This window comes from Balaenoptera borealis (genome assembly GCF_965194805.1).
Source record: "Balaenoptera borealis genome assembly, chromosome: 13".
Taxonomy (NCBI): Eukaryota; Metazoa; Chordata; class Mammalia; order Artiodactyla; family Balaenopteridae; genus Balaenoptera; species Balaenoptera borealis.
Window position 1 is genome coordinate 55,632,125 of NC_138870.1, and position 27,923 is coordinate 55,660,047.

The 27,923-nt window shown below is 40.6% G+C and overlaps 2 protein-coding genes and 1 long non-coding RNA gene across 13 annotated transcripts in view; 2 read left to right on the forward strand and 1 right to left on the reverse strand.

The window, feature by feature from the left end:
• Nucleotides 1–10,793, forward strand: part of HELB (DNA helicase B) — a 34,944-nt gene extending 24,151 nt beyond the window's left edge. The window contains exons 12-13 of one of the 3 annotated variants that reach the window (XM_082351203.1): nt 8,655–8,708; nt 9,625–10,793. In XM_082351203.1, coding sequence (XP_082207329.1) covers nt 8,655–8,708; nt 9,625–9,729 — 159 coding nt within the window. In that variant the 3' untranslated portion in view covers nt 9,730–10,793. The other 2 variants (XM_082351202.1, XM_082351204.1) reach the window with 2 other exon arrangements.
• A 2,267-nt stretch (nt 10,794–13,060) lies between these two features.
• LOC309609603 overlaps nt 13,061–27,923 on the forward strand; it is a 32,781-nt gene continuing 17,918 nt past the window's right edge. Inside the window, exon 1 of the long non-coding RNA XR_014233509.1 lies at nt 13,061–20,742. This is a non-coding gene — a long non-coding RNA (uncharacterized lncRNA). The remainder of the gene's footprint in view (nt 20,743–27,923) is intronic.
• The window catches only part of GRIP1 (glutamate receptor interacting protein 1), a 713,644-nt gene continuing 706,975 nt past the window's right edge, over nt 21,255–27,923 (reverse strand). For all 9 annotated transcript variants that reach the window (XM_082351188.1, XM_082351190.1, XM_082351185.1 and 6 more), the window contains 2 exons: nt 25,516–25,662; nt 21,255–23,065 (listed from right to left, as the gene is read on the reverse strand). In XM_082351188.1, coding sequence (XP_082207314.1) covers nt 22,838–23,065; nt 25,516–25,662 — 375 coding nt within the window. In that variant the 3' untranslated portion in view covers nt 21,255–22,837. The remainder of the gene's footprint in view (nt 23,066–25,515; nt 25,663–27,923) is intronic.

The following is a 27,923-nucleotide window of genomic DNA, read 5'->3' on the forward strand; positions in this document are numbered from 1 at the left end:
CTTTCATTTTTATGTAGAAAATTTTATAGGTTAGACTATATCCTCTAATAGTAGGCAAACATTAATTAGCATAGGGTTGTTTTTTTTTTTTCAAAGTGGATGGTGTTTTATTTATTAACTTACCCCACCTCAGTTCCAGAAGGAATTTGAAATGACTTACAAAAAGTGCCCACAGTTGAGCATGATTTTTTAAAATATAAAGAAATGTCAGGGACTTCCCTCGTGGTGCAGTGGTTAAGAATCTGCCTGCCAATGCAGGGGACACTGGTTTGAGCCCTGGTCCGGGAAGATCCCACATGTCACAGAGCAACTAAGCCCGTGCGCCACAACTACTGAGCCTGTGCTCTAGAGGCCGTGAGCCACAACTACTGAGCCCATGTACCACAACTACTGAAGCCTGTGTGCCTAGAGCCCGTGTTCTGCAATGAGACGCCCATGCACTGCAATGAAGAGTAGCCCCGGCTTACTGCAACTAGAGAAAGCCCGTATGCAGCAACAAAGACCCAGCGCAGCCATAAATAAATAAATAAATAAATTTACTTAAAAAGAAAAATGCATGTCAAGTGGAAAATAAAGTTAAACATGGTAAAGGGATTACCACCAAGAGTGGATTGGAATGCCAATATGCATACTGTCCTATTTGCGTGTTAATGTAGACTGCAGATTTAGCTTTTAAGTTCCCTTAAGGCCAAAGTTCCCGAAGCAAAGAGAGAAGCAGTCAGTTGATTATGTCTACTAGGTTAAAGTAAATGAACAAACAAACAGTTGTTGAGAGGGGCAAATATTCCTAGCTGTGAGATCTGGGAGAAATTTCTCCCATGGATTTTTATGATGGGGACTCTGGAATTCTGGAAACTCATATTCTTCAATTTTGGGAAATTTTCTTAAATAATTTCATTATCATCCTCAGCTTTCTCTGTTTTTTCTTTCTAGAACTTCTACTGTATGGATATTGGACCTCCAGAACTGGTTACCTGAATTTCTTATCAGCTCTCCTATTTTCCATCTCATTAATGTTTTGCTCTATTTATTTCTTCAAATTTATAATCCAGTTTTTCTGTTGCATTTCTAGACAAATATGTAGTGAAGGGTCTTTATTATTACTGGGTGGAGATTGGAGTAGATATCTTGGAATGTTCTTTTCATTGAATCTGGCTCTTATTTCATGGTTGAAATAATGTCTGTTACCTCTGAGAACATTTGTGATTGTTGTCTTCTATCAGTATAGTTTGTTCTTCAAGTTCAGTTCAGCTCAACAAAAATGTATTGAGTCAGACTCTCTTCTCTGTGCTTGGTATAGGTCAGTCCATGAAATAGTCAATGATACTTGACATTATGAGGATTATATTTGGTAAGGAAGGGGATAGAGACAGATGTAATTGAAAAAAATAAGTAAACTATGTATTATGTGAGAAGGTGGTAATTGCTATGGAAAAGGAGTGGGGGTGAGGTGCAGTTGTAATTTTAAATAGGTGGTCAGGGTAGGCCTCACTGACAAGGTGGCATCTGAACAAAGATTTGAAGGAGGTAATGAAGTTAAACCATGTGAATATCTGGGAGAAGAGCATTCTAGGTAGAGAGAATAGCCAAGGCCAAAGTTCTAAGGTGGGTAGCTGTCCAGCAGGTTTGAGAAACAGGAACAGCAAGGAGGCCAGTGTGGGAGAGTGACAGGAGATGAGGTTAGAGGAGTGATGTGGGCCAGGTCACCTCCTGGGGCCTTCTAGGATTGTGTTATCCAATATGGTAGACAAATCTGGTCCACCACCTGTTTTGGTAGATAAATTTTTATTGGAACCCAGTCCCACATTCATTTACATATTGGTTATGGCTGCTCTTGCACTACAGAGGAAGAACTGAGTGGTTGCCATAGAGACCATCTGGCCTACAAAGCTTAAAATACTGATGCTTTGACCCTTCACAGAAAAAGTTTTTTGACCCCTACTCTAAGGTCCATATAGACTTTCAGACTCTAGGTCCGTAAAATCATGAAGGGCATTAATGGTTTGTGTCTCTTCATACCAGTTGTTGAGTTTTAGAACAAATTTAGAGAAGTAAATAAATAAAACTTGCCTCCTTTAAGAAGTTTGACAGTTCTTAATGATTTGAGGAAGATTTAAAGACATGGGCAAATGATTAATAGCAGGTTGTGAGGTGAAGGTAGGTGTCCATGTCCCACTTTCGGAGGACAGCTTTGGCTGACAGTCTTAATTTTTATCCTCATTCACTCAGTGAGACACCTGATAAAGAACAGTGAGCAAGACAGACGTGGTCCTGCCTTCACAGAGCTTACAGTCCAGTGAGGAGTACAGTTCAGAAGGCAGTTGGTGACAGTCCAGTCTGGTAAAAATACTGTGATAGAGGAAGTACAGGGTGCTGGAAAGTACATGGATGGGGCAGCTAATCCGGAAGTAGGCCAGCTGGAGGCCAGGGACTGGGGAGCACAGGCAGGAAGGATCACAAGGAAGTTCTTTGTGCTTGATGGAGCCTGGCTCATGGGAAGGAAGGAGGGGAAACAGGGCCAAGGCTGGCTCTTGAAGGGCTGTAGGAGCCATATTAAGGAGTTAGGACTTTTTTTTTTTTGAGAGCCTGGGAGCCATTAATGGGTTTTAAGCAGAATCTGATGTGACTAGATTTGCATTTGACAAATAGCACTGTGGCTGCTATTTGTGAGGACAGTGTATTGCAGTAAATGTGGGTACAGGGAGACTGATTAGGAGGCTATTAGATTTTTCTCAGTGATACTTAATTGATGATTAAGAACCCAGCTAAGTTTAGGTGGACGTTTACCTGTTTACGAAAATACAGTGTAAATATAAAGTCCACGGGGGCGTGGGGGAATGGTGCTGTATATCTGGCAAATGTGTTTAGCATTTGTAGAATTAAGTATAATTTACATTCATTTCTGAGATTCAGCAGCATTGGAAGGAAGTATTTATCAAACTTCTATAATCTGAAGAGTTGGTTCAAACTCTCTGTGTCCAGGAAGGTAGAAGTGTTTGGTATGTACAAGGTTTTTTTTAGTGCAGATGTGTATTTTCTACATGCCTCATCTTGTTGTTTGTCTCCCCACAATTCCTCTTTCAGCAGAGGAATGTGGGAGCATTGGGAGAGAGAATGGCTCTAACCCCTTCTTAGTTTATGTTGCCACTGAAAATACAGGGACTAAGAATAGCCACAATTTGTTATTGTTTTCTTGAAATTGTTTTCTCACAGTTACATGGTGACATTGGGCATTTTTCTTGCCTATAGTATAGTTCTTGGTTTGTTAAACCCAAGAAACAAAGGTTCGTCATTCTCTTTTGGCTTATCTTGATAAGAGTAATAAATGGTTCAACATTGGAAAAATATGGAAAGTAGAAAAAAAAAATCATCCATAGGCCCTCTGTTTGGAAACAGACTGGTTAAATTTTTGGTAGGATTTCCTTCTTGCTTTGTGATTTACTTTGTTTTTGTTACATCTTTTTTTTTTTTAAATTTATTTATTTATTTATTTTTGGCTGCGTTGGGTCTTCATTGCTACGCACAGGCTTTCTCTAGTTGCAGCGAGCGGGGGCTACTCTTCGTTGCGGTGCGCGGGCTTCTCATTGCGGTGGCTTCTCTTGTTGCAGAGCGCGGGCTCTAGGCGCGCGGGCTTCTCACTGTGGTGGCTTCTCTTGTTGCAGAGCATGGGCTCTAGGGGAGCGGGCTTCAGTAGTTGTGGTGCGCAGGCTCAGTAGTTGTGGCGCACGGGCTTAGTTGCTCTGCGGCATGTGGGATCTTCCCGGACCAGGGCTCGAACCCGTGTCCCCTGCACTGGCAGGCGGATTCTTAACCACTGCGCCACCAGGGAAGTCCCAACATCTTTATGTTCACTTTGTATTTTTGATCAGAGTAATTTTATTTTGTGTTACATGGTTGTGATCTTTTTTTTATATATATGTATCAAGTTTTTAAAATTTTGTTATATTTTAAAGCATATTTGATGTTTGCAACATATATAGATACATGGTGTAGAAAAATAAATATATACATATATATATTTATTTATTCTCCTATTATTGGATATTTCAGGTGTCTGTTTTTTGTTATATAAGTAACAGTGGGGTAAGACATCTATACATAAAGCCCATACAGCCATTTCAAATTCTTTTATTAAGGAAGATTTAGCCCTGCATGCAGTTTAAAGTTTATTGCTGGGTTTCTACATGCCAGTTTTGGATCTATGACACCCAAACTTAGCAGCGTAATTAGAAAATGGGAATTCCAGGATAATGAATAAAATGGAACCCATCAGATGGATTCATTTGAATACTCTGGCCAGGTAGAATGCTCTTGAGAGCACTTTGAGGACTTGTCTCCTTTCTGCCTTTGTAGCCTGTCCAGAGACATGAACCCATTATGCAGTATTAAATCTCCCTCGTGCACTATTTCCTCTCAGGGGTCGGAGGAGAAGACAGTCGTGTATGTGGTTGGGAAGGCGGGCCGCCAGCACTGGCAGCACGTGTACACAGCGGTGACCCGGGGCCGCTGCAGAGTGTACGTCATTGCAGAAGAGTCTCAGCTTCGGAGCGCAATTATGAAAAACAGCGTTCCCAGAAAAACTCGTTTAAAACATTTTTTGCAAAACAAGCTCTCCGAGAGCTGTGCATCTCCAGCAGAGTTTGCGTCCCCATCAAAGAGCCCTGAGGACAGCAGGAGACCCAGCACCCATCCCTCGGCATCCCCACTCCCTACAGTCACAGATGACAGGGTGACAGATGACGTCCCCAGAAGGAGGGCCTCTGTGGCTGGTGACACGCTGTTTGCCTTTGCTGAAGGATGGAAATTATCTTCATCTGATGCAGTGCATGCAAGTGAGGATCCGTCACAATCGAGAGGGTCCAAAAGAACATGTTGCACGAATGCCGCTGCAAGTCCAAGCAAAATTCTTATGGTAGGACTGACGTTCAGGTTTTATTTAAATATTGCTGGCCTCAGTGTGCTTATAAATGACTATGTATTTTTGTTAATCCTGCATAGTGCTGCAGGACTTAAAAAACAAGTTTTCCTCTCACCTCTGTCCCATTTCCTCCCTATTTCTATAGCCGGTTGAGTCTTAGCTTGATCTCGGCTGGATGTTTCTCCCTGTGCCTGAGGCTGGCACTCTGGACAGCGTCAGTGGGCTGGTGGAGGTGGCGTGCCAGGAGAAACTTCCTAGCCTTCCTGCATCTTCTCTCTTCATCTTCCTCATCACCTTCCCCTTCCTTTCGCAGGCCATGGTCCCATTTTTATCCCCACAGCTCCCTTGAAGCGGCTGGTCCCAGTCATCTTCTTACCAACTTCAGAGGCCTTTTCTTAGGTCTCATTCTGGACTTTTCCCCCCTGACAGTTAATATTTTTAACTGCAGTTGCTGTTGCCATGTTTCCTTCCCTTGGTTTCAGTGTTCCCTTCCCCTCTGACACTTCCCCTCCATCCCTGGCTCGTCTCCGCTTCATGTCTTCCCTCCTTTTCTTCCCTTCCTCTGACTGGAGACGTCGCCCCCAGGCTCAGGGCTTCTTTCCCTTGAGAACTGATCCCATTCGCTCAGTTTTAGCCGTCACCTTTGCACTGGTGATTTGGTCAACAGATAGTTTTCAACTGTCCATTGCATTCCAGGCACTGGGAATTCAGAAGTTCAGTGGCTTCAGTGGCTCCCTAGTTCCTACTGCATAAATTCCAGGCAATCTAGCTTGGCATTTGAGACCTTTCTCTGTTCGATTCCATCTTTCCCAGCATCATTTCATTTATTTCCCACTATTCCTTTTTTTTTTTTTTTCTTTAGTCAATCTAGTCTTCATTCATTCACTACATTGAACCAAACTTATTCTCCTCTCTTCCTTTTGGTTTTTCTTGGATTCCTCCTTTTCTCTGCCTCCTCTCTTTCAGCATTTGAAGAAAAAAACAAAAACATAGCTCCTCTGCTAGTCACTGATCTAAATGTTGGAGGGAGAGAAACAGACAGGTCCCTGTTGGCTTCATGGCCATTACATTGCACCAATGGGTCATAGGCAATCCATACCACAGAAAATAAAGTTTTCAGGTCAAGAAAGATCCTATGAAGAAAATACAGGTAATGAGGTAGGGAATGGTTGGTAGGAGTAGCGTGGAAGGAGGTGCTATTCTGCAGTGGTGGTTGAGGCCCTAAGGAAGAGCATCCCAGGCAGAGGGTGTAGAACATGCAAAGCTGAGAAGGAATGACCTTATTGGAAGGGGAAGGGAGACCAGTGTGCCTAGTGAATGAGGAAGAGAGAAGATGTGATGATCTCAGAGAGATAGGCAGAACTACAGGAGGCAGCTGGGACTTTATCCTACTTGCCGTGGGAATCCATGGGAGGGCTTTAAGCAAAGGTGCGATATCATCTGATGTATGCTTGACGACCATCTCTCTGCTGTGGAGAGTGACCTGTGGAAAGGAAGGTGGAAGCAAGAAGACCAGTCAGGGTTGTCCCAGGGAGAGCAGTGAAAGAGCAGCAAGAGTGATGAGAAGTGGTTGGATTCTTGATGCCTGTTGGAGATGGAGTCTATTTGACTTGCTGATTGGATGTGAGGGGGTAAAACAAACAGGGACCCAGGACGATTCCTGGATTTCTGCCTGAAGCAGCTTGGTGAATTGTAGTGCCGTTTCTTGAGATGGGAAAGATATGAGGAGAACTGGGTCTGGGGAAATGGAAGGTTCTCTTTCGACATGTTATGCTTAAGTTATTCATTAGACGTATATGTGGACTTGTTGAGAAAGGCAGTGGTTGGTAGAGAAGTTTAGAGCCTCAGGGTAGGTTAGGGAGGGAAATGTCCATTTAGGAGTCATTAGCATATAGTGGTGGGTTCATTTCAGGAGACGCCACAGATAGAGGAGGAGGCTTTAAGACTGAGTTCTGGGGGCACTCCTAACTTTCAGAGGTCTGGCAGAGGAGGAAGAACTGGCAAAGGTGACTGAAAAGAAGTATGAGTGAGAGAAAAGGAAGACTAGGGTGGCGGGAGGGGACAAAAGTCTACCTAGGCTGGACTGGTCAGAGACTAGGAGGTGAGAGTGGAGGAAGCAGTAGAGGCAGGTTGCTATGAAGAAGGTTGCAGAGAGATAGGGCTGTATCTGGATGGAGGACTCATGGTCAAGGAAGGATTTATTGATTTATTTATTTTGGATGGGTACATTAAAGCATCCTAGGGTATGGATGGAATGGTCCAATGGAAAACAAGAAATTCATGATTCAGAGAGAGGGGATAATTGTAGGAATGGAGTCCTGAAGTGGGTGAGATGGGCAAATCCAGAGCATAAGTAGAGGAGTTTCCCTTAGCTAGGATTTGGTGACATTGTGGTGTGTGTGTGTGTGTATATACACACACATATATGTATACACATGTATACAATGGAATATTACTCAGCCATAAAAAAGAAAGTCATAAAAGTGGACATAGCAGAAGAAAAAGTTTTCCCTTTTTTTCTTCTTCAAAATAGCAGGATCACTGCTGATTCTAAGTTTCATTCAGTACTCCAGATCAACTCTGCTGAGATGGAATTTCCATCTCAACAAAGCATCTTTTTTTTTTTTTTTTAATTAACTATGTTACCTCTTACAAAGACCGTGGGATAAATAAAGCTTCTGACCTGGAGCAGAAAACAGAAGCAGTTCCAAGGAAAGCGTCTTTTTCTAAAAGTTTCTTGCTTTTTATTTCTTAGCACCAACATGGGGTGGGGGAATCATGGTTTATAGGATGGTATGAAGAGAAATTGGCAGCACTATTCATCTTCAGTTTGGAGCTTGCCAAAGCTTTTAAGCTCCGGGAGAGGCTAATGTCCCTGAAGGTTTGGAGCGCAAAGAGGGACGGTGGGGGGCTGCCCGGTGCGGGTTGTTCTCACTGCATGATGGCAGCAGTACAAGCAAAGTCCTCTAACTGAAGAGGATGAGTTTTCTCACATGGTTTGCCACAAGTATGTGGCATTTACAAGAATCCCTAGAAATGAGGAAACTAGAATTCAAAGCTTCAGGACTTCTATAAATTAGGGACTTCTATGTCTCGTAATTCTAGACTTTCAGGTGCATTGAGATGTGTCGTTTGTGAAAGATCAAATTCTATGACAAGGGCTGCCCACATATCCATCCTTCATATTTGTATTGCTACATAAGAGCCAAACCAGTATTTAGATTCTACAAATACCAGTGACTAAAATACCTGAGCCCCTCCCTCCTAGAAGAAAGCTTTCGCTTTTCCGTCACTTAATAGCTTTGGGTTTGGAAAAAAGTCCTCAAAGAAAATGTTGACCTGATTTTTTTTTTTTTCCTTTTGCCTAGCCTCCCACCATCAAAGAAAAAAAGGGATGGGGGACAAAAATGACCCTTAAAATAAAAACATATGTGTAAAATATTGCTAAAATTTATCATGTTTAAAGCAGGATTTCCAGAATTTTTTGAAAGAAAATGACATTTTCACTTAAAAATAAAAAAAGCTAGGAAAGATACAATCACATCGTCCCTGAATAAAGATAGTCCTTGTCTTCCTCAGAGTTCCGTAGAGAAACAACCAATAGGGCGTGTCTCCATCTATCTATCTATCTGTCTATCTGTCTGTCTATCTATCTATCTATCTATCTATCTATCTATCTATCTATCTATCTATCTAGACTATTTAATCTAACCTATCTATCTGAATTTATTTTAAGGAGTTGGCTCATGCCATTGTGAAAGCTAGTGTTGGTAGAGTCCAAAATCTGCAGGTAAGCTGGCAGATAGGAGACTCAGAGAAGAGTTGATGTTGCATTTCAAGTTCCGAAGGTAGTCTGCTGACAGAATTCCTTCTTCCTGGGGGGAGGTCAATCTTTTTTCTGTTAAGGCTTTCAGTTGATTGGATGAAGCCCACCTACATTATGGAGGGTAATCCACTTTACTCAGTCACCTGATTTAAATGTTGGTCTCATCTAAAAAACACCTTCAAAGAAACGTCTAGAACAGTATTATTCAACCAAATATCGGGGTACTGTGGCTTAGCCAAGTTAACACATGAAATTAACCATCACCGTCCTCTAAATTGAACAGATTTAGCATGATGAATGATGAGTTGAATTTTGCTTATTTTTCTCTTTCCCTGTGGTGGTGAATCTTCTTCATGACTTTACTGGTCCATTGACTGGTGCTTGGGAATCACTAACGGTACCAAGAGTATACTTGCGGTGTACTTGCGGTGTATCGTCTTAACCACACCTACAGCTGGCATCGTGGACGTGCAGGCTGGGCAGTCGGTCATACAGGGCTTCGTGCTTAGAAGGAACCCATGCTTGTTTTAATGTTCTCTGCTTGCCATCTTGAAATTCTTAATTTTTGAACAAGGGGCCCACATTTTAATTTTGTACCACCAAATTATGTAGTGGACCCTGTCCACACTTTTAGAAATTAAATATATGTACTCAGTTAGCAGATAGTCACTTCTACATGCCAGTCCCAGAGGTGGGTAGTGGCGTTACCACAGTGAGCAAAAGCAGGATGACAGCTGATTGCTCTGGTCTGCTCCAGGCTTCCACGGGGTGGGAAAATGTATGATGTCTTCTGAGAAGCAGTCAGAGGGAATAGAATTACACAGGGTAGACTGACTATATTTTTATAAAATTAACTTTATTTTTATTGTTGTTCCAACAGGTGGAAGAATCATCTCCACAAGTGTCTTCTAAACTTCAGAATTTGAGACTAAATAGTTTAACCCCCAGGCAACTTTTCAAACCTACAAATAATCAAGAAACTTAGTTTTATTTCAGATTGCTCAAAGTTAATTGTCTGTTTTTTTGCATTCAACACAAAATGAACGTCATAGCTTCAAAGGATCAAGACAAAAGAGGATGTCTATTAACTGGAGTTTTATTTTAAGGCATTTGTGTTAGCAGATGTTTTCAAATCATGTCATCAAAGAAAACCTTAGTGATTTTGACATCTGTCATCAGGAGAACTGACAGCACTGATCATGTATGAGGGAAAAATATGTTATATATTTTTTTTAAAAAAACTGTACTTTTAAAAGTGTTTTATTTTTAGAATAATGCCTTATTAACTTCCATCATCGTTGTGGGTGATCTTTGCCATTGGGTTGAAGCAGTGGTAAAGATAAACTGTAATTATATCTCTTAAATTATTAACACATATTCTAGGACATTGTGTCTTCTGCAAAGTGGTCATCTCACAAGGCTGCTACTTGCTCTGTCACTGCTGCTTGGGCCTACCTGGTACATTTTCCTGGAAATTCCTGCTGAGCTGGAAGCACATTGGTTTTGGTTTTTGTTTTCTTAATTTGAGATATAATTGACATAGGACATTGGGTAAGTTTAAGGTGTGCATCATGTTGATTCACTACTTCTATATTGCAATATAATTACCGCTGTAGCATTAGCTAATATGTCTATCATGTCACATAGTTATCATTTCTTCTGAGAGTATATTGTTTTAAAGATATTCCACTTTGAAAAATTTTTTTTCCTCTCAGTGATTTGATTTTTTTGAGTTTTATTTATTATTAAATGGTAAAAGAAAAAGTTAGGAAAAATTTACCTGTTATCCCAGTGTTTTAAAAATAGCCTTCCTGAGATATAATTCACATACAGTTCACCCGTTTACGTAGTTGAGTGGCTTTTAGTAAATTCACAGAATTGTGCAGCCAACACCACAATTGATTTTAGAACATTTTTATCATCCCCCAAAGAAATCCTGTACCTCTTAGCTCTAATCCCTTTTCCCCTTCAACCCTAGAACTGCTAATCTATTTTGTCTCTATTGATTTGCCTATTTCAGACATTTCATATAAATGGAATCATACAATATATGATCCCTTGTTACTGACTTCTTTGACTTAGAATACTGTTTTCAGACTTCATCCACATTGTAACATGTAACAGTGTTTCATCCCTCTCCCTTTTTTAAAGTTTTAAAAAAAATTATGTACAAAGAACTAGCATTATTTCTTTTATTGGGTATATGTCTTGGATAATGCATTCAAGGAGTATCATTCTATCCAACTTGATGAAGCCTATATCTTTCGTGTACTGATGGAAAAACTGGCGGCATATATTGAGGTAGTATTTTCAGATCAGACCATGCTGGTTTGAGCTGATGTGGCGAGATCAGGAACCTTGGCTGAATTTTTGCAGGTAGCTCTAGTAGAGTTGCTGACGACCCATCCTGCTTTCAGTAGTGCAGTGAGGCAGAAGGCCTTCATTTCTTTTTCTTATGAAATATTCCATTGTATGGATATGGTACGTTGAATTTATCCATTCATTAGTTGATGGACATGTGGGTTGTCTCCTCTTTTTGGCTATCATAACTAATGTTGCTATGAACATCTGTGTACAAGTTTTTGTGTGGGTATATATTTTCATTTCTTCTAGGTATATACCTAGGAATGGAATTGCTGGTCGTATGGTAACTCTATGTTTAACCTTTTGAGGAACTGCTAAACTGTTTTCCAAAGCAGCTGTACCATGTTATATTTACACCAGCAGTGTGTGAGGGTTCCAGTTTCTCCATTGTCTCCAACAATTGTTATTATCTGACTTTTTAATTATAGCCATCCTAGTGGATATGAAGTGACATAATGGTTTTGATTTGCTTTTCCCTTATGACTAATGATGTTGATCACCTTTCCGTGTGCTTATTGGCCATTTGTATGTCTTCTTCAGAGAAATGTCTATTCAGATCCTTTGTCCACTTAAAAATTGGGTTATTTTCCTTTTTATTATTGAGTATGAGTTCTTTATTTATTCTACATACCAGTCTCATTAGAAACATTATTTACAAAATTTTTTAATTGTGATGATGTCCAGTGTATGTATTTTTTTTTAACATCTTTACTGGAGTATAATTGCTTTACAATGGTGTGTTAGTTTCTGCTTTATAATAAAGTGAATCAGTTATACGCATACATATGTTCCCATATCTCTTCCTTCTTGCGTTTCCCCAGTGTATGTATTTTTGTTGTTGTTATTGCTTGTGCTTTTGGTGCTACATCTGAGAAACCAATGCTTATCTAAAGTCATGAAGGCTTACTCCTATTTTTTCTTACAAGAGTTAAATAGTGCTAGGTGTTACATTGAGCTCTTGGATTCATTTTGAGTTAATTTTTTTATATGGTGGGGTAGGAGCCCAACTTTATTCTTTTGCATGTGGCTCTCCAGTTGTTCCAGTTCCATTTCTTGAAGTGACTATTTCTCCACTGAATTGTGTTGGCATCATTGTCAAAAAATCAGTTGATTATAAATGTGAGGGTTTATTTCTGGATTCTCTATCTATTCCATTGATCCAAACGTCTGTCCTTATGCCAGCACCATGGGTCTTCATTAGTTTTGCAGGTTTGAAATCAACAAATGTGGGGACTTACCTGGTGATCCAGTGGTTAAGACTCCACGCTTCCACTGCAGTGGGTGCAGGTTCAATCCCTGGTCAGGGAACTAAGATAAGATTCCTGCATGCTGTGTGGCACAGCCAAAAAAAAGGAAAGCAAGAAATGTGAGTCCTTCAATTTACTCCTCTCTTTCAAGATTTTTTGGCTCTTCTGGGTCCCTTGCTTTTCGTATGAATTATAGGATCAGCTTGTCAATTTTATTGACAAAGGAGCCAACTGGGATTTTGATGGGGATTGTGTTGAATCTATATATCTGGGGAGTATTGCCATCTTAACAATATTAAGTCTTCTGATCTGTAAACATGGGATGTCTTTCTATTTATGTCTTCTTTCATTTCTTTCAACAATGTTTTATAGCTTCAGAGTATAGTTTTGTGCTGTTATTTAATTGAAGTATAGCTGATTTACAATGTGTTAGATTCAGGTGTAAAGCAAAGTGATTGAGTTATCTATATCTGTAGATACATAGTATATTCTTTTTCAGATTCTTTTTTATTGCAGGTTATTAAAAGATATTGAATATAGTTCCCTGTGCTATACAGTAGGTCCGTGTTGCTTATCTATTTTATGTATAGTAATGTGTATGTGCTAATCTCAAACTCCTAATTTTTACGTCCCCACCCCTTTCCCATTTGGTAACCGTAAGTTTGTTTTCTATGTCTGTGAGTCTGTTTGTGTTTTATTTATTTTTTATTTTTTTAAATTTTTTTAAAGATTTATTTTATTGATTAATTGATTGATTGATTGATTGATTGCTATGTTGGGTCTTCATTTCTGTGCTAGGGCTTTCTCTAGTTGTGGCAAGCAGGGGCCACTCTTCATTGCGGTGCGCGGGCCTCTCACTATCGTGGCCTCTCTCGTTGCGGAGCACAGGCTCCAGACGCGCAGGCTCAGTAGTTGTGGCTCACGGGCCTAGCTGCTCCGCGGCATGTGGGATCTTCCCAGACCAGGGCTCGAACCCGTGTCCCCTGCATTAGCAGGCAGATTCTCAACCACTGCGCCACCAGGGAAGCCCCTGTTTGTGTTTTATAAATCAGTTCATTTCTATTCGTTTTTAAGATTCCACATGTAAGTGATATCGTATAATATTTATTGTTGTCTGACCTCATTTAGTATGATAATCTCTAAGTCCATCCATGTTGCTGCAAATGGCATTATTTCATTCTTTTTATGGCTGAGTAATCTTCCATTATATGTATATATGTGTGTGTGTGTGTGTGTCTGTATACATATATGTGTATATATATATACATACCACATCTTCTTTATCCATTCATCTATCCATGGATGTTTAGGTTGCTTCCACGTCTTGACTACTGTAAATATAGTGCTGGTATGAACATAGGGGTGTATGTATCTTTTCGAATTAGAGTTTTCTCTGGATATATGCCCAGGTGTGGAATTGTTCGACCATATGGTAACTCCATTTTTAGTTTTTTGACGAACTTCCATACTGTTCTCCATAGTGGCTTCACCAATTTACATTCCCACCAACAGTACAGGAGGGTTTCCTTTTCTCCACACCCTCTCCAGCATTTATTATTTGGAGACTTTTGGGTGATGGCATTCTGACCGGTGTGAAATGATTACTTCATTGTAGTTTTGATTTGCATTTCTCTAATAATTAGCGATGTTGAACATCTTTTCATGTGCCTGTTGGCCATCTGTATGTCTTCTTCAGAGAAATATCTATTTAGGTTTTCTGCCCATTTTTTGATTGGGTTCTTTTTTTTTTTTTCATATTGAGCTCTATAACCTGTCTGCATATTAGGGAATTAATACCATGTCAGTGACATTGTTTGCAAATATTTTCTCCCATTCTGTAGGTTGTCTTTTCATTTTGTTTATGGTTTACTTTGCTGTGCAAAAGCGTTTAGTTTATTGAGGTCCTATTTGTATATTTTTGCTTTTGTTTCCACTACCCTAGGGGACAGATCCAAAAAAAGTATTGCTGCTATTTATGTTAGACAGTGTTCTGCCTATGTTTTCCTCCAAGAGTTTTAAAATATGGTCTTACATTTAGGTCTTTAATCCATTTTGAGTTTATTTTTGTATATGGTGTTAGAGAATGTTCTAATTTCATTCTTTTACATGTAGCTGTCCAGTTTTCCCAGCACCACTTATTGAAGAGACTGTCTTTTCTCCATTGTATATTCTTGCCTCTTCCGTCATAGATTGACTGTAAGTGTGTGGGTTTATTTCTGGGCCTTGTATCCTGTTTCATTGATCTCTGTGTTTGTTTTTGTGCCAGTACCATACTGTTTTGATGACTGTAGCTTTGTAGTATAGTCTGAAGCCAGGGAGCGTGATTCCTCCAACTTTGTTCTTCTTTTTCAAGCTTGTTTTGGCTGTTTTGGTCTTTTGTGTTTCTATACAAATTAAAAATTTTTTTGTTCTAGTTCTGTAATTTGATAGGGATTGCATTAAATCTGTAGATTGCCTTTTGTATTATGGCCATTTTAATAATATTGATACTTTCAGTCCAAGAACGTGGTGTATCTTTACATTTGTGTCATCTTCAGTTTCTTTTGTCAGTGTCTTATAGTTTTCAGAGTACAGGTCTTTTGCCTCCTTAGGTAGGTTTATTCCTAGGTATTTTATTCTTTTTGATGTGATGGTAAATGGGAATGTTTCCTTAATATCTCTTTCTGGTAGTTCATTGTTAGTGTATAGAAATACAACAGATTTCTGTATGTTAATTTTGAATCCTGCAAATTTACTAAATTCATTGATGAGCTCTAGTAGTTTTCTAGTAGCATCTTTAGGATTTTCTCTCTATATTATCATGTCATCTGCAAACAGTGACAGTTCTACTTCTTCCTAATTTGGACTCCTTTGTTTTTCTTCTCTGATTGCTGTGGCTAGCACTTCCAAAACTATGTTGAATAAAAGTGGTGAGAGTGGGCATCCTTGTCTTGTTCCTAATCTTACTGGGGAAGTTTTCAGCTTTTCACTGTTGAATATGATGTTAGCTGTGGGTTTGTCATATGTCGCCTTTATTATGTTGAGGTAGGTTCCCTCTTTGCCCAGTTTCTGGAGAGTTTTTATCATAAATGGGTGTTGAACTTTGTTAAAAGCATTTTTTGCACCTATTGAGATGATCATATGCTTTTTATTCTTCAGTTTGTTAACATTGATTGATTTGCAGATATTGAAAAATCCTTGCACCCCTGGGATAAATCCCACTTGATCATGGTGTAGGATTCTTTTAAGGTATTGTTGGAGTCGGTTTGCTAGTATTTTGTTGAGGATTTTTGCATCTATGTTCATCAGTGATATTGGCCTGTAATTTCTTTTTTGTGATATCTTTGTCTGGTTTTGGTATCAGGGTGACAGTGGTCTCACCCTGAGACCACTGTCTCAGGAAGTATTTGGAAGTGTTCCTTCCTCTGCAAATTTTTGGAATAGTTTCAGAAGGATAGGTGTTAACTATTCTCTAAATGTTTGGTAGAATTCACCCATGAAACCATCAGGTCCTTTTGTTTGTTGGTAGTTTTTAAATTACTGATTCAATTTCAGTACTGGTAATTGGTCTGTTCATATTTTCTATTTCTTCCTAGTTCAGTCTTGGGAGATTATACCTTTCTAAGAATTTGTCCATTTCTTTTAGGTTGTCCATTTTATTTCCATATAGTTGCTCATAGCTGTCTTCTATGATCCTTTGCATCTCTGTGGTATCAGTTGTAACTTCTTTTTCATTTCTGGTTTTATTGATTTGGGCTCTCCATCTCTTTTTCTTGATGAGTCTGGCTAAAGGTTTATCAATTTTGTTTGTCTTTTCAAAGAACAAGCTTTTAGTTTCATTGATTTTTTTTCTTTTTTTTTGTCTCTATTTTATTTATTTCTGCTCTGATTTTTTATGCTTTCTTTCCTTCTACGAACTTTGGATTTTGTTTTTTCTTTCTCTTGTTGCTTTAAGCATAATGGTAGATTGTTTATTTGAGATTTTTCTTGTTTCCTGAGGTAAGCTTGTATCACTATAAACGTCCTTCCTAAAACTGCTTTTGCTGCATCCCATAGGTTTTGGATCATTGGGTTTTCATTTTCATTTGTCTCTAGGTATTTTTTTATTTTTCTTTTATTTCTTCAGTGATCCATTTGTTGTTAAGTAGCATATTGTTTAGCCTCCACGTGTTTGTTTTTCACAGTTTTTTTCCTTATAGTTGATTTCTGGTCTCATAGTGTTGTGGTTGGAAAAGATGCTTGATATGATTTCAATTTTCTTAAATTTATCAAGGCTTGTTTTGTGGCCTAGCATGTGATCTATCCTCGAGAATGTTCCATGTGCACTCGAAAAGAATGTGTATTTTGCTGCTTCTGAATGGAATGCTGTAAAAATATGGATTAAGTCCATTTGTTCTAATGTGTTATTTAAGGCCTGTGGTTCGTTATTGATTTTCTGTCTGGATGATCTGTCCATTGATGTAAGTGGAGTGTTAAAGTTCCCCACTATTATTGTGTTACTGTTGATTTCTCCTTTATGTCTGTTAATATTGCCTTATATATTGATGTGCTCCTATGTTGGGTGCATATATATTTACAATTGTTATATCCTCTTCTTGGATGGGTCCCTTGATCATTATGTAGTGTCCTTATTTGTCTCTTGTAACAGTCTTTATTTTAAAGTCTATTTTGTCTGATGTAAGTATTGCTACCCCGGTTTTCTTTTGATTTCCATTTTTGTGGAATGCCTTCTTCCATCCCCTCACTTTGTCTGTATGTGTCTTTAGATTTAAAGTGAGTCTGTTGTAGGCAGCATATATACAGGTCTTATTTTTGTATCCATTCAGGCAGTCTGTGTCTTCTGGTTGGAGCATTTAGTCTGTTTACATTTAAGGTAAGTATTGATATGTATGTTCTTGTTGCCATTTTGTTAATTGTTTTGGATTTGTTTTTGTCAGTCTTTTTCCCCTTTCTTCTTTTGTTCTCTTCTCTTATGCTTTGATGACTATTTTTGGTGTTATTTTGGATTGTTTTTTCTTTTTTTTGCATATATCTATTATAGATTCTTGGTTGGTGGTTACCATGAAGTTTTTGTATAGCAGTCTGTATACATACCTGATTGTTTTAAGTTGCTGTTCTCTTAACTTCAAATGCATTTTAAATACCCTGCATTTGTACTCTCCTCCCCTCACGATTACTGTTTTGATATATTTTACATCTAATTGTTTTAGGTATCCTTTAACTGCTTATTGTGGATACGGGTGATATTACTACTTTTATCTTTCAACCTCCCTACTAGCTTTGTGTGTGGATGATTTCCTACCTTTACTGTATGTTTGCCTTTACTGGTGGACTTTTTCCTTCCATAATTTTCTTTTTTCTAGTTGTGGCCTTTTCTTTTTTGCTTAGAGAAGTTCCTTTAACATTTGTTGTGAAGCTGGTTTGGTGGTGCTGAATTCTTTTAGCTTTCACTTGTCTGTAAAGCTTGATTTCTCCATCAAATCTAAATGAGAGTCTTCCTGGGTAGAGTATTCTTGGTTGTCAGTTTTTCCCTTTCATCACTTTAAATATATTGTGTCACTCCCTTCTGGGCTGCAGAGTTTCTGCTGAAAAATCAGCTGATAGGCTTATGGGAGTTCCCTTGTATGTTATTTGTTGCTTTTCCCTTGCTGCTTTTAGTATTCTCTCTTTAATTTTTGTCATTTTGATTATAGTGTGTCTTGGTGTGTTCCTCTTTGGGTTAATCCTCCATGGGACTCTGTGCTTCCTGGACTTGGGTGACTGTTTCCTTTCCCAGGTTAGGAAGGTTTTCAGCTATTATCTCTTCAAATGTTTTCTTGGGCCCTTTCTCTCTTTTCTCCTTCTGGCAACCCTGTAATGCAAATATTAATGTGCTTCATGTTGTCCCAGAGGTGTCTTAAACTGTCTTCATTTCTTTTCATTCTTTTTTCTGTTCAGCAGCAGTGATTTCTACTATGCTGTCTTCCAGTCACTGATCCACTCTTCTGTATCATGTAGTCTATTATTGATTCCTTCTAGTGTATTTTTCATTTCAGTTATTGTACTCTTCATCTCTGTTTTGTTGTTCTTTATATTTTCTCATTCTTTGTTAAAAAAATTCTAACTTCTTGCTCTGCGCATCCATTCTCCTTCTGAGTTCTTTGATCATCTTTATGGTCATTACTCTGAACTGTTTCTTGGGTAGATTGCCTATTCACTTCACTTAACTCTGCTTCTGGAGTTTTATCTTGTTTCTTGGTCTGGAACATAGTCCTCTGCCACCTCATTTTGTCTATTGCTATTTATATTTTTATGTACGTGGTAAGTTAGTTATGTTTCTCATCCTTGGAGAAGTGGCCCTCTGTAGATGTCCTATGCGTCCCAGCAGTGCACTCCACCCGTCACCCAAGCTGTATGCTCTAGGGGTTCCCCCTAAGAGGGTTGCATGGATCTTTCTGTTTTGGCTGGCTATGTGGGTGGTATGGTAGGCTTGGTTGGTGCCTAGTCTGGTTGTTTGCACAGCCCTGCCTTGCGTGGATGCTGCTGGCTGCTCTTTAGAGGGGCTTGGTCATGAGGTGGCTGGTTGCGGAACCCTAGTGGGCCCTGAGGCTAGTGCTGGCACACTGGTGGGCAGAATCAGGGTCCCAAAGACTCTGGGGCTGTTGCCCGCCCACTGAGAGGTGAAGCCAGATCCTGGGAGTAGTACCAGACTACTAGCAGTTAGAGGTGTTTCCTGGAGTTTGACTGCAGGGCCCAGGGATCTCAGAGCTCATTTCAGATTGCTGGTGTTGTCAGGGGCCATTCCTGACAGTTGGTCATGGGTCCAGAGTGTCTGGAAGGTTGTATTAGCCTGCTAGTGGGCAGGGCAGAGGGCCAACTAGTCCAGGGGTGGGGTCTGGCCTGTGTTGCAGGATCATAGCTTTCTTCTTTCTGGAGTCTGCCCCCTGGTGGGTGAGGCTGGTCTAGAGGCTTGTGCGGGCTTCCTGGTGGGAGGGGCTGGTGCCTGCCCACTGGTGTGTGGAGCTGGATATTGGCCCTCAGGTGGGCAGGGCCATGTCTAGGGGCATGTCTAGAGGCGGCTGTGGGCTCAGGAAGTCTTTAGGCAGCCTGTCTGCTGATGGGTGGGGATGTGTCCCCACCCAGTTAGTTGTTTGGCTTGTGGCATCCCAGCATTGGAGCCTTCAGGCTGTTGGATGGGGCCAGGTCTTGGTGCTAATGATCCAACCTGTCAGCCACCTGGAATGTTCACGCAATTGAATGTTCCTCAATGTCTGACACCAGTGTCTGTGTCCCCCTGGGTGAGCTGCTGCCATCCCCCTGCCTCTCCAGGACAGTCTACGAGACCAGCAGGCAGGTCTGGCCCAGGCTCCTATCAAATTACTGATTTTGCCCTGGGTCCTGGTGCATGTGAGATTTTGTGTGTGCCCTTTGAAAAGTGAAGTCTCTATTTCCCCCAGTCCTGTGGGGCTCCTGCAATGAAGGCCTGTTGGCCTTCAAAGCCAAATGCTCTGAGGGCTTGTCTTCCCAGTGCCGGACCCCCAGGCTGGGGAGCCTGATGTGGGGCTCAGAACTGTCACTCCTGTGGGAGAACCTCTGCAATCTAATTATTCTCCAGTTTGTGGGTCACCCACCTGTGGGGTATGGGATTTGATTATATTTCAAGTCCTCCCCTCCTATCTGTCTTGTTGTGGTTCCTTCTTTATATCTTTAGTTGTAGAAGATCTTTTCTGGTAGGTTCCAGTCTTCTTCACAGATGGTTGTTCTGCAGATAGTTGTTACTTTGGTGTGCTCATGAGAGGAGGTGAGCTCAGGGTCTTTTACTCTGCCGTCTTCCACACCTACTCTGTACTTTTATTGAATTTATTCCTAAGTATTTTATTGTTGCTCCTATGAGAATATAATTGTTTTCTTTTTCTTTTTTTTTAATTGGAGTACAATTGCTTTACAATGTTGTGTTAGTTTCTGCTGTACAATGAAGTGAATCAGTTATATGTATACCTACATCCCCCCCCTCTTGGACCTCCCTCCCACCCCACCCCCATCCCACCCAACTAGGTCATCACAGAGCACTGAGCTGAGCTTCCTGTGCTTTATAGAATATAATTGTTTTCTTTATTTTTGGTTTGTTCATTGCTACAGTATAGAGATTCAATTGATTTTTGTATATTGATCTTGTATCTTGTAACCTTGCTAAACTCATATTAGTTTTAATAGGTTTTTTAGTGGATTCCTTAAGGTTTTTGTATACACAAGATTGTATCATCTGCAAGTAGAGTTTTACTTCTTCCTTTCCAATCTAGTTGCCTTTTATTTCATTTCCTTGTCATACTGTTAAATAGAAGTGGCAAGAATGGACATCCTGCCTTGTTCCTGTGAATTTACAAAGCCTGCTAGGCAATCTGCAAAAATGAAAACGTTGGGACTATAAGGTAATAGTTTTTTACTTTTTTAAGATGATAGCATGATTAAAATTTATATTTTAATAGTTTTTGAAAATGTATTTTACAGAATACATATAATGTTCTCAGGGTAGATGTGATCCTTGAGTTAAGATCAAGCTTTGTCACCTAAAGTAAACGTACCATTAGTCTTGGAGGTGTTCCTCTTTGCAGGCTGTTTTAGCATGTTCACATGTATCACACCTGTTCTCATGAAAGTACTGGAATGTAGATATGACCTTCAGTATTATAGGTGGGGAAACTGACTCACAGTAATTAAATTTTATGCCACCACTGAGTACCAGAGCTGGACTTCAAGTCCAGATCGAATTTCAAAACCTAAGCTCTTCCTGCTCTTCCATGTTGCTTTTCAAGTTTATGGCAAAATCTTCCCCCTGTAGAGAATTATGTAACTATAAGTATTGTGCAGGGCTCAGTCTAGAACACTAAAATATATTCAAAGCACCAAAAAAAAAAAAAAAAACAAAAACCCAAAAAACATGTTTTTCTTTTGGCTTTTTAAAATCACTGTTTATTCCATTTGGTAGAGGGTTTTTTTTCCCCATACAAATATTTGCAACAATTTTTAATTCCCCAAAACCATACATAGACGATAAATACCATGCTATTAAAGTATTAAATTTGTACAAAAATACTTTACAGTTTAATACTTGTTTGTTACAAACAAAAATACATATTTAAGTGACTCCTCATGATCTTTTTTTTTTTTTCCTTAACACGATTCTGCTTTATACTTTCTTGCCCTGGCAGTTCTGAACTATGATTGAAATAATAATATATTTCTTTGCACAAAAAAGAAAGCAAGGTGAATTTTTTCCTTAAACAAAGGACACAGTGTTCAAATGCTTTACCTAAGCAGTTGTTTGGATTATTGACCAAAATAAAAATGTTTGTTTGGAAAATAACTGTTTCAGTATGGAGATTCTACAATTAATATACAGATCTATTTTTTTTAATATTCACCAAATAACAGTTATTAGTGTAACAACTATTCAAAATATCTGAACAAAACAAATGAAAACAGTTGCTGACAAACATTAAAAGCAACTGTCACAATTTATTGCTTTGAGGGATGGTAATAATTGGCAATGCATTTTGTGAAAAATGTATTTACAATTTCAGTAAGTGGCATGGCTCAGAACAAAAGACAGTCCAGTGTCATTTTTAAGTACATGTGCTGTACACCCCTCAATATAATCAGTTTTCAAAACATGTCAAGCAGTATGAGTTTGATTTGCCTATCAAGATAAACCTCATTTTAATAGACTCTTCATTCTCAAATTCTTAGTCTTGAATTTTAAAAATAAGATAACTAATTCTCAGTGTTGCTAAACAAACACCCTAATTCATTATCAGAGATTTTTCAGCTATTAAAAATGTGTCCTTAAAAAAAAAAACAGGTCACAAGACATATCCTGTTTGATAATTTGTTGCATAGGGAATCGCATACATCTTAGTTAAAATCATTCCTATACTTGGGCAAAACATTTACCACCACCTATTATGGTCGCCTACGTGCATCATTGCTGAAACGTTGTAAGATGATTTTATACCTGTACCCCTCCCATAGCAGCAGTCCCAGCAGTTCACCAAACTAGTTCTCCTAGTAGAGCCAGCTTTATGAAAAGCCTTGTTGGTTAAATTCTTACATGAATGACTTTGTAGTAAGAAACTGATTTCAAAGTGAATGAAGGAAATTATCATAGAGAACATTTTCAAACAGATATTTCTCTTTTTAAAAAGGAATAGGAAGATAGATGGACTTGTAAAAAATTTCCTCTGATGTTAACTGTAGAGAGGGGTGGCCTAGCTGTTTTTCTTTTTCTCTACCCTTGGTCTTGGCAGGGGATTGCCTGTCATATACCATAGTGATCAACAACAAAGAAACCTCTTCAACTTGAAAGGGGAAGTGAACATGAGCCATGAGATTGAAAAGACCCCTGTGCTTGCAGTTAATGCCACATGATTATCTGTGCTTCAAATATCACAGAAATCTTTCTTAAAGGGATTTTTTTTTTAGCACCATGTAGATATTGTCTTTCGTCCTGCTTTATAAAAAGCATCGCTATAATGTATTAGTGGGTTCTCGTATCTCCAAATTACCACCGTGGCTCGACTGCTGGAAAAAAGCACTGTTCTGTTCACTCCATTCTCCTCCTGGTAGAGTCTGTTCTATGGACTTCTGTGAAGCCAGGGGGTTTCTACTAATAACCAGGTCCAGCTTATTACCAGATTCTGCTATGAGGGGCACAACAAGGCAGCAGTCAAAGTCTCTCGTTCGGACATGATTAATCTGAAAGGTCAAGAAGCACCGTTTTGAATTACTGTTATAGACATAAGATGATTCCCAAAACCCAGAGTAACATTTCAGACACAACAGGTTGATTATAGAGTCTTGAAAGTGCTTAAATGAGCACTCTGTACAGAGAGGTCTATCCTGGCCCTGACCACACTATAACATGGGCATTGGCTTACTTACTCTCTGCTACTAAATTGTAAGGCCCTTGAGAGCAGAGAACAGGGACGCATCCCAATGTCCCCATGCTGAGCAGATCACCTTATTCATGGCAGGTGCTCCAAGTGCCAAATATTATCCCTAATTTACAGATGAGGAAAGTAAGGCACATAGTGGTTAAGAGATTTGCCTGAGATCAGAAGTTGGTAAGTGGTCCAGCTAGGATGTTGGTGAGTGGTCCAGCGAGGATGTGATCTCAGGCAGTCTGGCTGATTCCAAAGCTCGTGCTCTTGACCATGATATTGAACTACCTCTCTCGGTCATGAGCCCACCCCCTCCTCAGCTTACACATGCATTCATCTTCTTTCATGTTTCCTTATTCTTTTTTTTTTTTTTTAACATCTTTATTGGAGTATAATTGCTTTACATTGTTGTTAGTTTCTGCTGTGTAACAAAGTGAATCAGCTATATGTATACTTATGTCCCCATATACCCTCCCTCTTGTGTCTCCCTCCCACCCTCCCTATCCCACCCCTCTAGGTGGTCACAAAGCACCGAGCTGATCTCCCTGTGCTATGCAGCTGCTTCCCACTAGCTATCTGTTTTACATTTGGTAGTGTATATATGTCCATGCCACTCTCTCACTTCATCCCGGCTTACCCTTCCCCCTCCCTGTGTCCTTAAGTCCATTCTCTACGTCTGCATCTTATTCCTGTCTGCCCCTACGTTCTTCAGAACCATTTCTTTTTTTTAGATTCCATATATGTGTGTTAGCCTACGGTATTTGTTTTTCTCTTTCTTCACTCTGTATGAGATTATGTTTCCTTATTCTTTCCCCCTAAAAGTTTAAAGAATCATCTACATGCTGCTTCCATTCCTTGACTTTTCACTCTCTCCCCAATCTTCTCAGTCTGGGACCTGACCCTTATATTGTATAAATGACCCCAATTGTCCAACACAGGAATGGTGTCTTGAGTTCTCATCCCCTCTGGCCTTTACCTACTCATCCTTAAAACTCCTTCCTTGGCTCTTATGACACCACTTTGTTTTGACCTTTTTACCATTTTAACTGCTCACTTTCAGACCTTTCCTGCCTTTCCTTCTTCCTGTCCTTTAAATTTTGTTTTTCTTAGAATTCTATCATCTTTAGTTCTCTTCTCTTCCTTACTAGAAATCCACCATAGGCAACTTTATCCAAATCCATGCCTTCAGTATCCCACATCTTTACTTTTGGCTGTAACATCTCTCCTGAGCAACAAATGCAAGCTGCCAGCTGCCTCACAGACTGCTCTGCCAGGATGCACTGAAGGCACTAAAGACTCAGGTCTGGTACACGTGTCTTACCCTTACCTACCTGGTCTCCTTACCTGTGATCCTCCCCTTCTTCACCCTACACCAATCCACCTATGAGATAATTGTATTGTCTTTCTATAAAATATGTCATTATTCTGCTTAGAAAATTAATATACCTCCAGAATAAAGTCCAAGAGCTTTATCTTGGCTTTCAAGGCCCTTTACAATCTGAGTCCAGTCTACTTTTATAGCCTCATCTCCCATAAAAGTAGGTATAGCTCTAATTTATAGATTAGGAAGACAAAGAGGTCAAATAACTTGTCCATAGTTATTTATTCAGCAAATGCTAGAGTATCTATGGAAAATAAACGTGTTCCTTACTCTTAGGACAAGAGTAATTGTTATATTGCCATGGTAAAAAGATCACCAGAATTGGTTTTAAAACTGTCTAATGAATCAATGACAACTTGCTCAGTGAACACGTGTCTGAAAGCCAACCAATCAGTGCAGCCTCATGCTTTGAAAGGCAGCTGTTTAGGGACAGACTCATTCCATTTGAACATACTTTCAAGACTGATGGCAACCCTCTTCTCTTCCTGCAAAATGCTCTTTCTAAAAACTGTACGTAAGATCAGGAATTTGCTTTGCTCAGTGAAACTATACCTGACCACCATAGTACTCCTAGTACTTAATAGTAAACAAGGTTCAGCTTTTGGGTTTTAGACATTGTGTGAGATACTGATATCAATCACTGTATAATGGGAAATGGGAGAATAAGGTACTAGCCCTGTTCTCAAGAAGTTTAGAATCTGCTGGGGAACATATACAGGGAAACAGGCCGTTTCAGTAACTGGTAAATTCTACCAAAGGAAAAAGTGTCTCTCCTCTATAGGAGGGGCCTCTAATCTAGTCTTGAGGCAAAGGAGGATGGGTGGACACTGACCAAATAAGACTTCCAAATTAATTTCCAAATAAAATTCCATCTGAGGTCTTACCTGTAAGAGCCTGTCGTAGGGCTTTAAGCCACCAAGATCTCCTGGCCCAGCTGGGCGAATATTTTTGACATATACTCCTTTCTCCAGCAAGCCGTCTGCTACACTGAACCCGAAGTCCTCCATGTCAGAGCCCTTGTACAAGGTCACCTGGAAAATGAGAAAATGTGAAGGGGATATTTAGGTAGGTTGAGGACTTTTGCTTGTGAAGTTTCTTGACGAACCATATTTTCAAACTAATTTCAATATAATAGATGTGTAATAGATTAGGCAGCTCCCCCCAATCTTGAAGCTTTTTCCATTCTCTAGGAACATCCTTGGAATTTGCCAAGTCCCACCCAGAACTGGAAAAGGAGGAGAAATGCTGGAGAGTTCTGGTCTCTCTTTTTTTTTTACTCGCAGTCATCAGGTGTATATAGATGAGAATTTCCCAGGGGCATGTTCACTTCTCCTGGAGCAACCCCGAGGTGTTGGGAGAAGCCAGGGTTAGCCCTTTGCAGCTGGATATCAGGACTAAGCCAAAGGCCTTTCCTTCCTGTTCACTGTGCCTGGTGCTGTGCTGGGTTCAGCGCTCAGCATATCCTCTGCCTTTGAGCAAGAGCCAGGAAGTCCACCATTTTGTTTTCTCTAGTATCCCAGTCAGTGCTTCAGTACTGTAGGCAAAAAATGTCTTAAAAGGGAGAGCGGCCAAGATGGCAGAGTAGAAAGGTCCTGAGCTCACCTCCTCTTATGAGCACACCAAAATCACACCTACCTGCAGAACAACCATAGATGAAAAAGACTGGAACCTACCAGGAAACATCTTCTACAACGAAAGGCAAAGAAGGAACCACAAGATGGAACCACCAGTAGACTCGTGATGTAATCAAATCCCATACCCCCCGGGGGGGGCGACCCACAAACTGGAGAATAATTATACTGCAGAGGTTCTCCTCCAGGAGTGAGAGTTCTGAGCCCCACAGCCAGGCTCCCCAGCCCAGGGCTCCTGCACCAGGGAAATGAGCCCCCATAGCATTGGCTTTGAAGGCCAGTGGAGCTTAAGTGCAGAAGCCCCATGGGACTGGGGGAAACAGAGACTTCGCTCTTAAAGGGCACACACAAAATCTCACGCACACCAGGACCCAGGGCAAAAGAAGCAATTTGATAGGAGCCTGGGCCAGACCTGCCTGCTGGTCTTGGAAAGTCTCCTGGAGAGGTGGGAGGTGGCTGTGGCTCACCCTGGGGACACAGACACTGGTGGCAGACATATTGGGGAACATTCAGCCACAGGAACACTCCTGGTGGCTGACATTTTGGATCATTAGCACCAAGACCTGGCTCCACCCTACAGCCTGTAGGCTCCAGTGCCTCGAAGCCTCAGGCCACACAACTAACTGGGCAGGGACACAGCCCCACCCATCAGCAGACAGGCTGCCTAACGACTTCCTGAGCCCACAGCCGCCTCTGGACTCGCAACAAGACAGGGCCCTGCCCGCCAGAGGGCCAAGACCCAGCTCCACCCACCAGTGGGTAGGCTTGAGCCCTTCTCTCCAGGAAGCCTGCACTAGCCTCGCGATCAGCCTCACCCACCAGGGGACAGACACCAGAAGCAAGAAAACTAATCCCACAATGCAGGCTGGACCCTACCCCAGGGCCAGCTGAGGCCCGGCCCTCCCCACTAGCAGGCCAATGCAAACTTCTGGACACCACAGACCCCATACCCAACTGTATTAGGAAACGACCCCCCACCCCACACCAACCAATGATCTGAAACGAGCTCTGGGATCCCTGGGCCATGCAACCAGACTCCAGGAACCAGCTCTGCCTGCCAGTAGTCCAGCACTAACCCCAGGATCTGGCTTCACTTGCCAGTGGGTGGGCAACAGCCCCAGAGTCTTTGGGACCCGGGCTCCACCCACCAGTAAGCCAGCACTACCCCCCGAGGCCTCCTAGGGTTGCACAACCTTGTCACCTTGCCTGGTGACAAGGCCCCACTAAACAGTACCAGCAGCATCTGCACAAGGCAGGGTCTAGCAACCAACCAAGCCTACCAGACTGCCCACACAGCCTACCACAAAGAAGGACCCATGCAGCTCTCTTAGGGGGAACCCCTAGAGCACATAGCTTGGGTGATGAAAGGGGAGTGCACTGCTGGGATGCATAGGATACTTCCTACAAAGGGCCACTTCTCCAAGGTTGAGAAATGTAATTAACCTACCACAGACACAAAAACACAAACAGTAACTTAGACAAAATAAGGTGGCAGAGGACTATGTTCCAGACCAAGGAACAAGATAAAACTCCAGAAGAACTAAATGAAATGGAGATAGGCGATCTACCCGAGAAAGAGTTCAGAGTAATAATCATAAAGATGATCAAAGAACTCAGGAGAAGAATAGATGCACAGAGTGAGAAGTTAAAAGTTTTAAAGA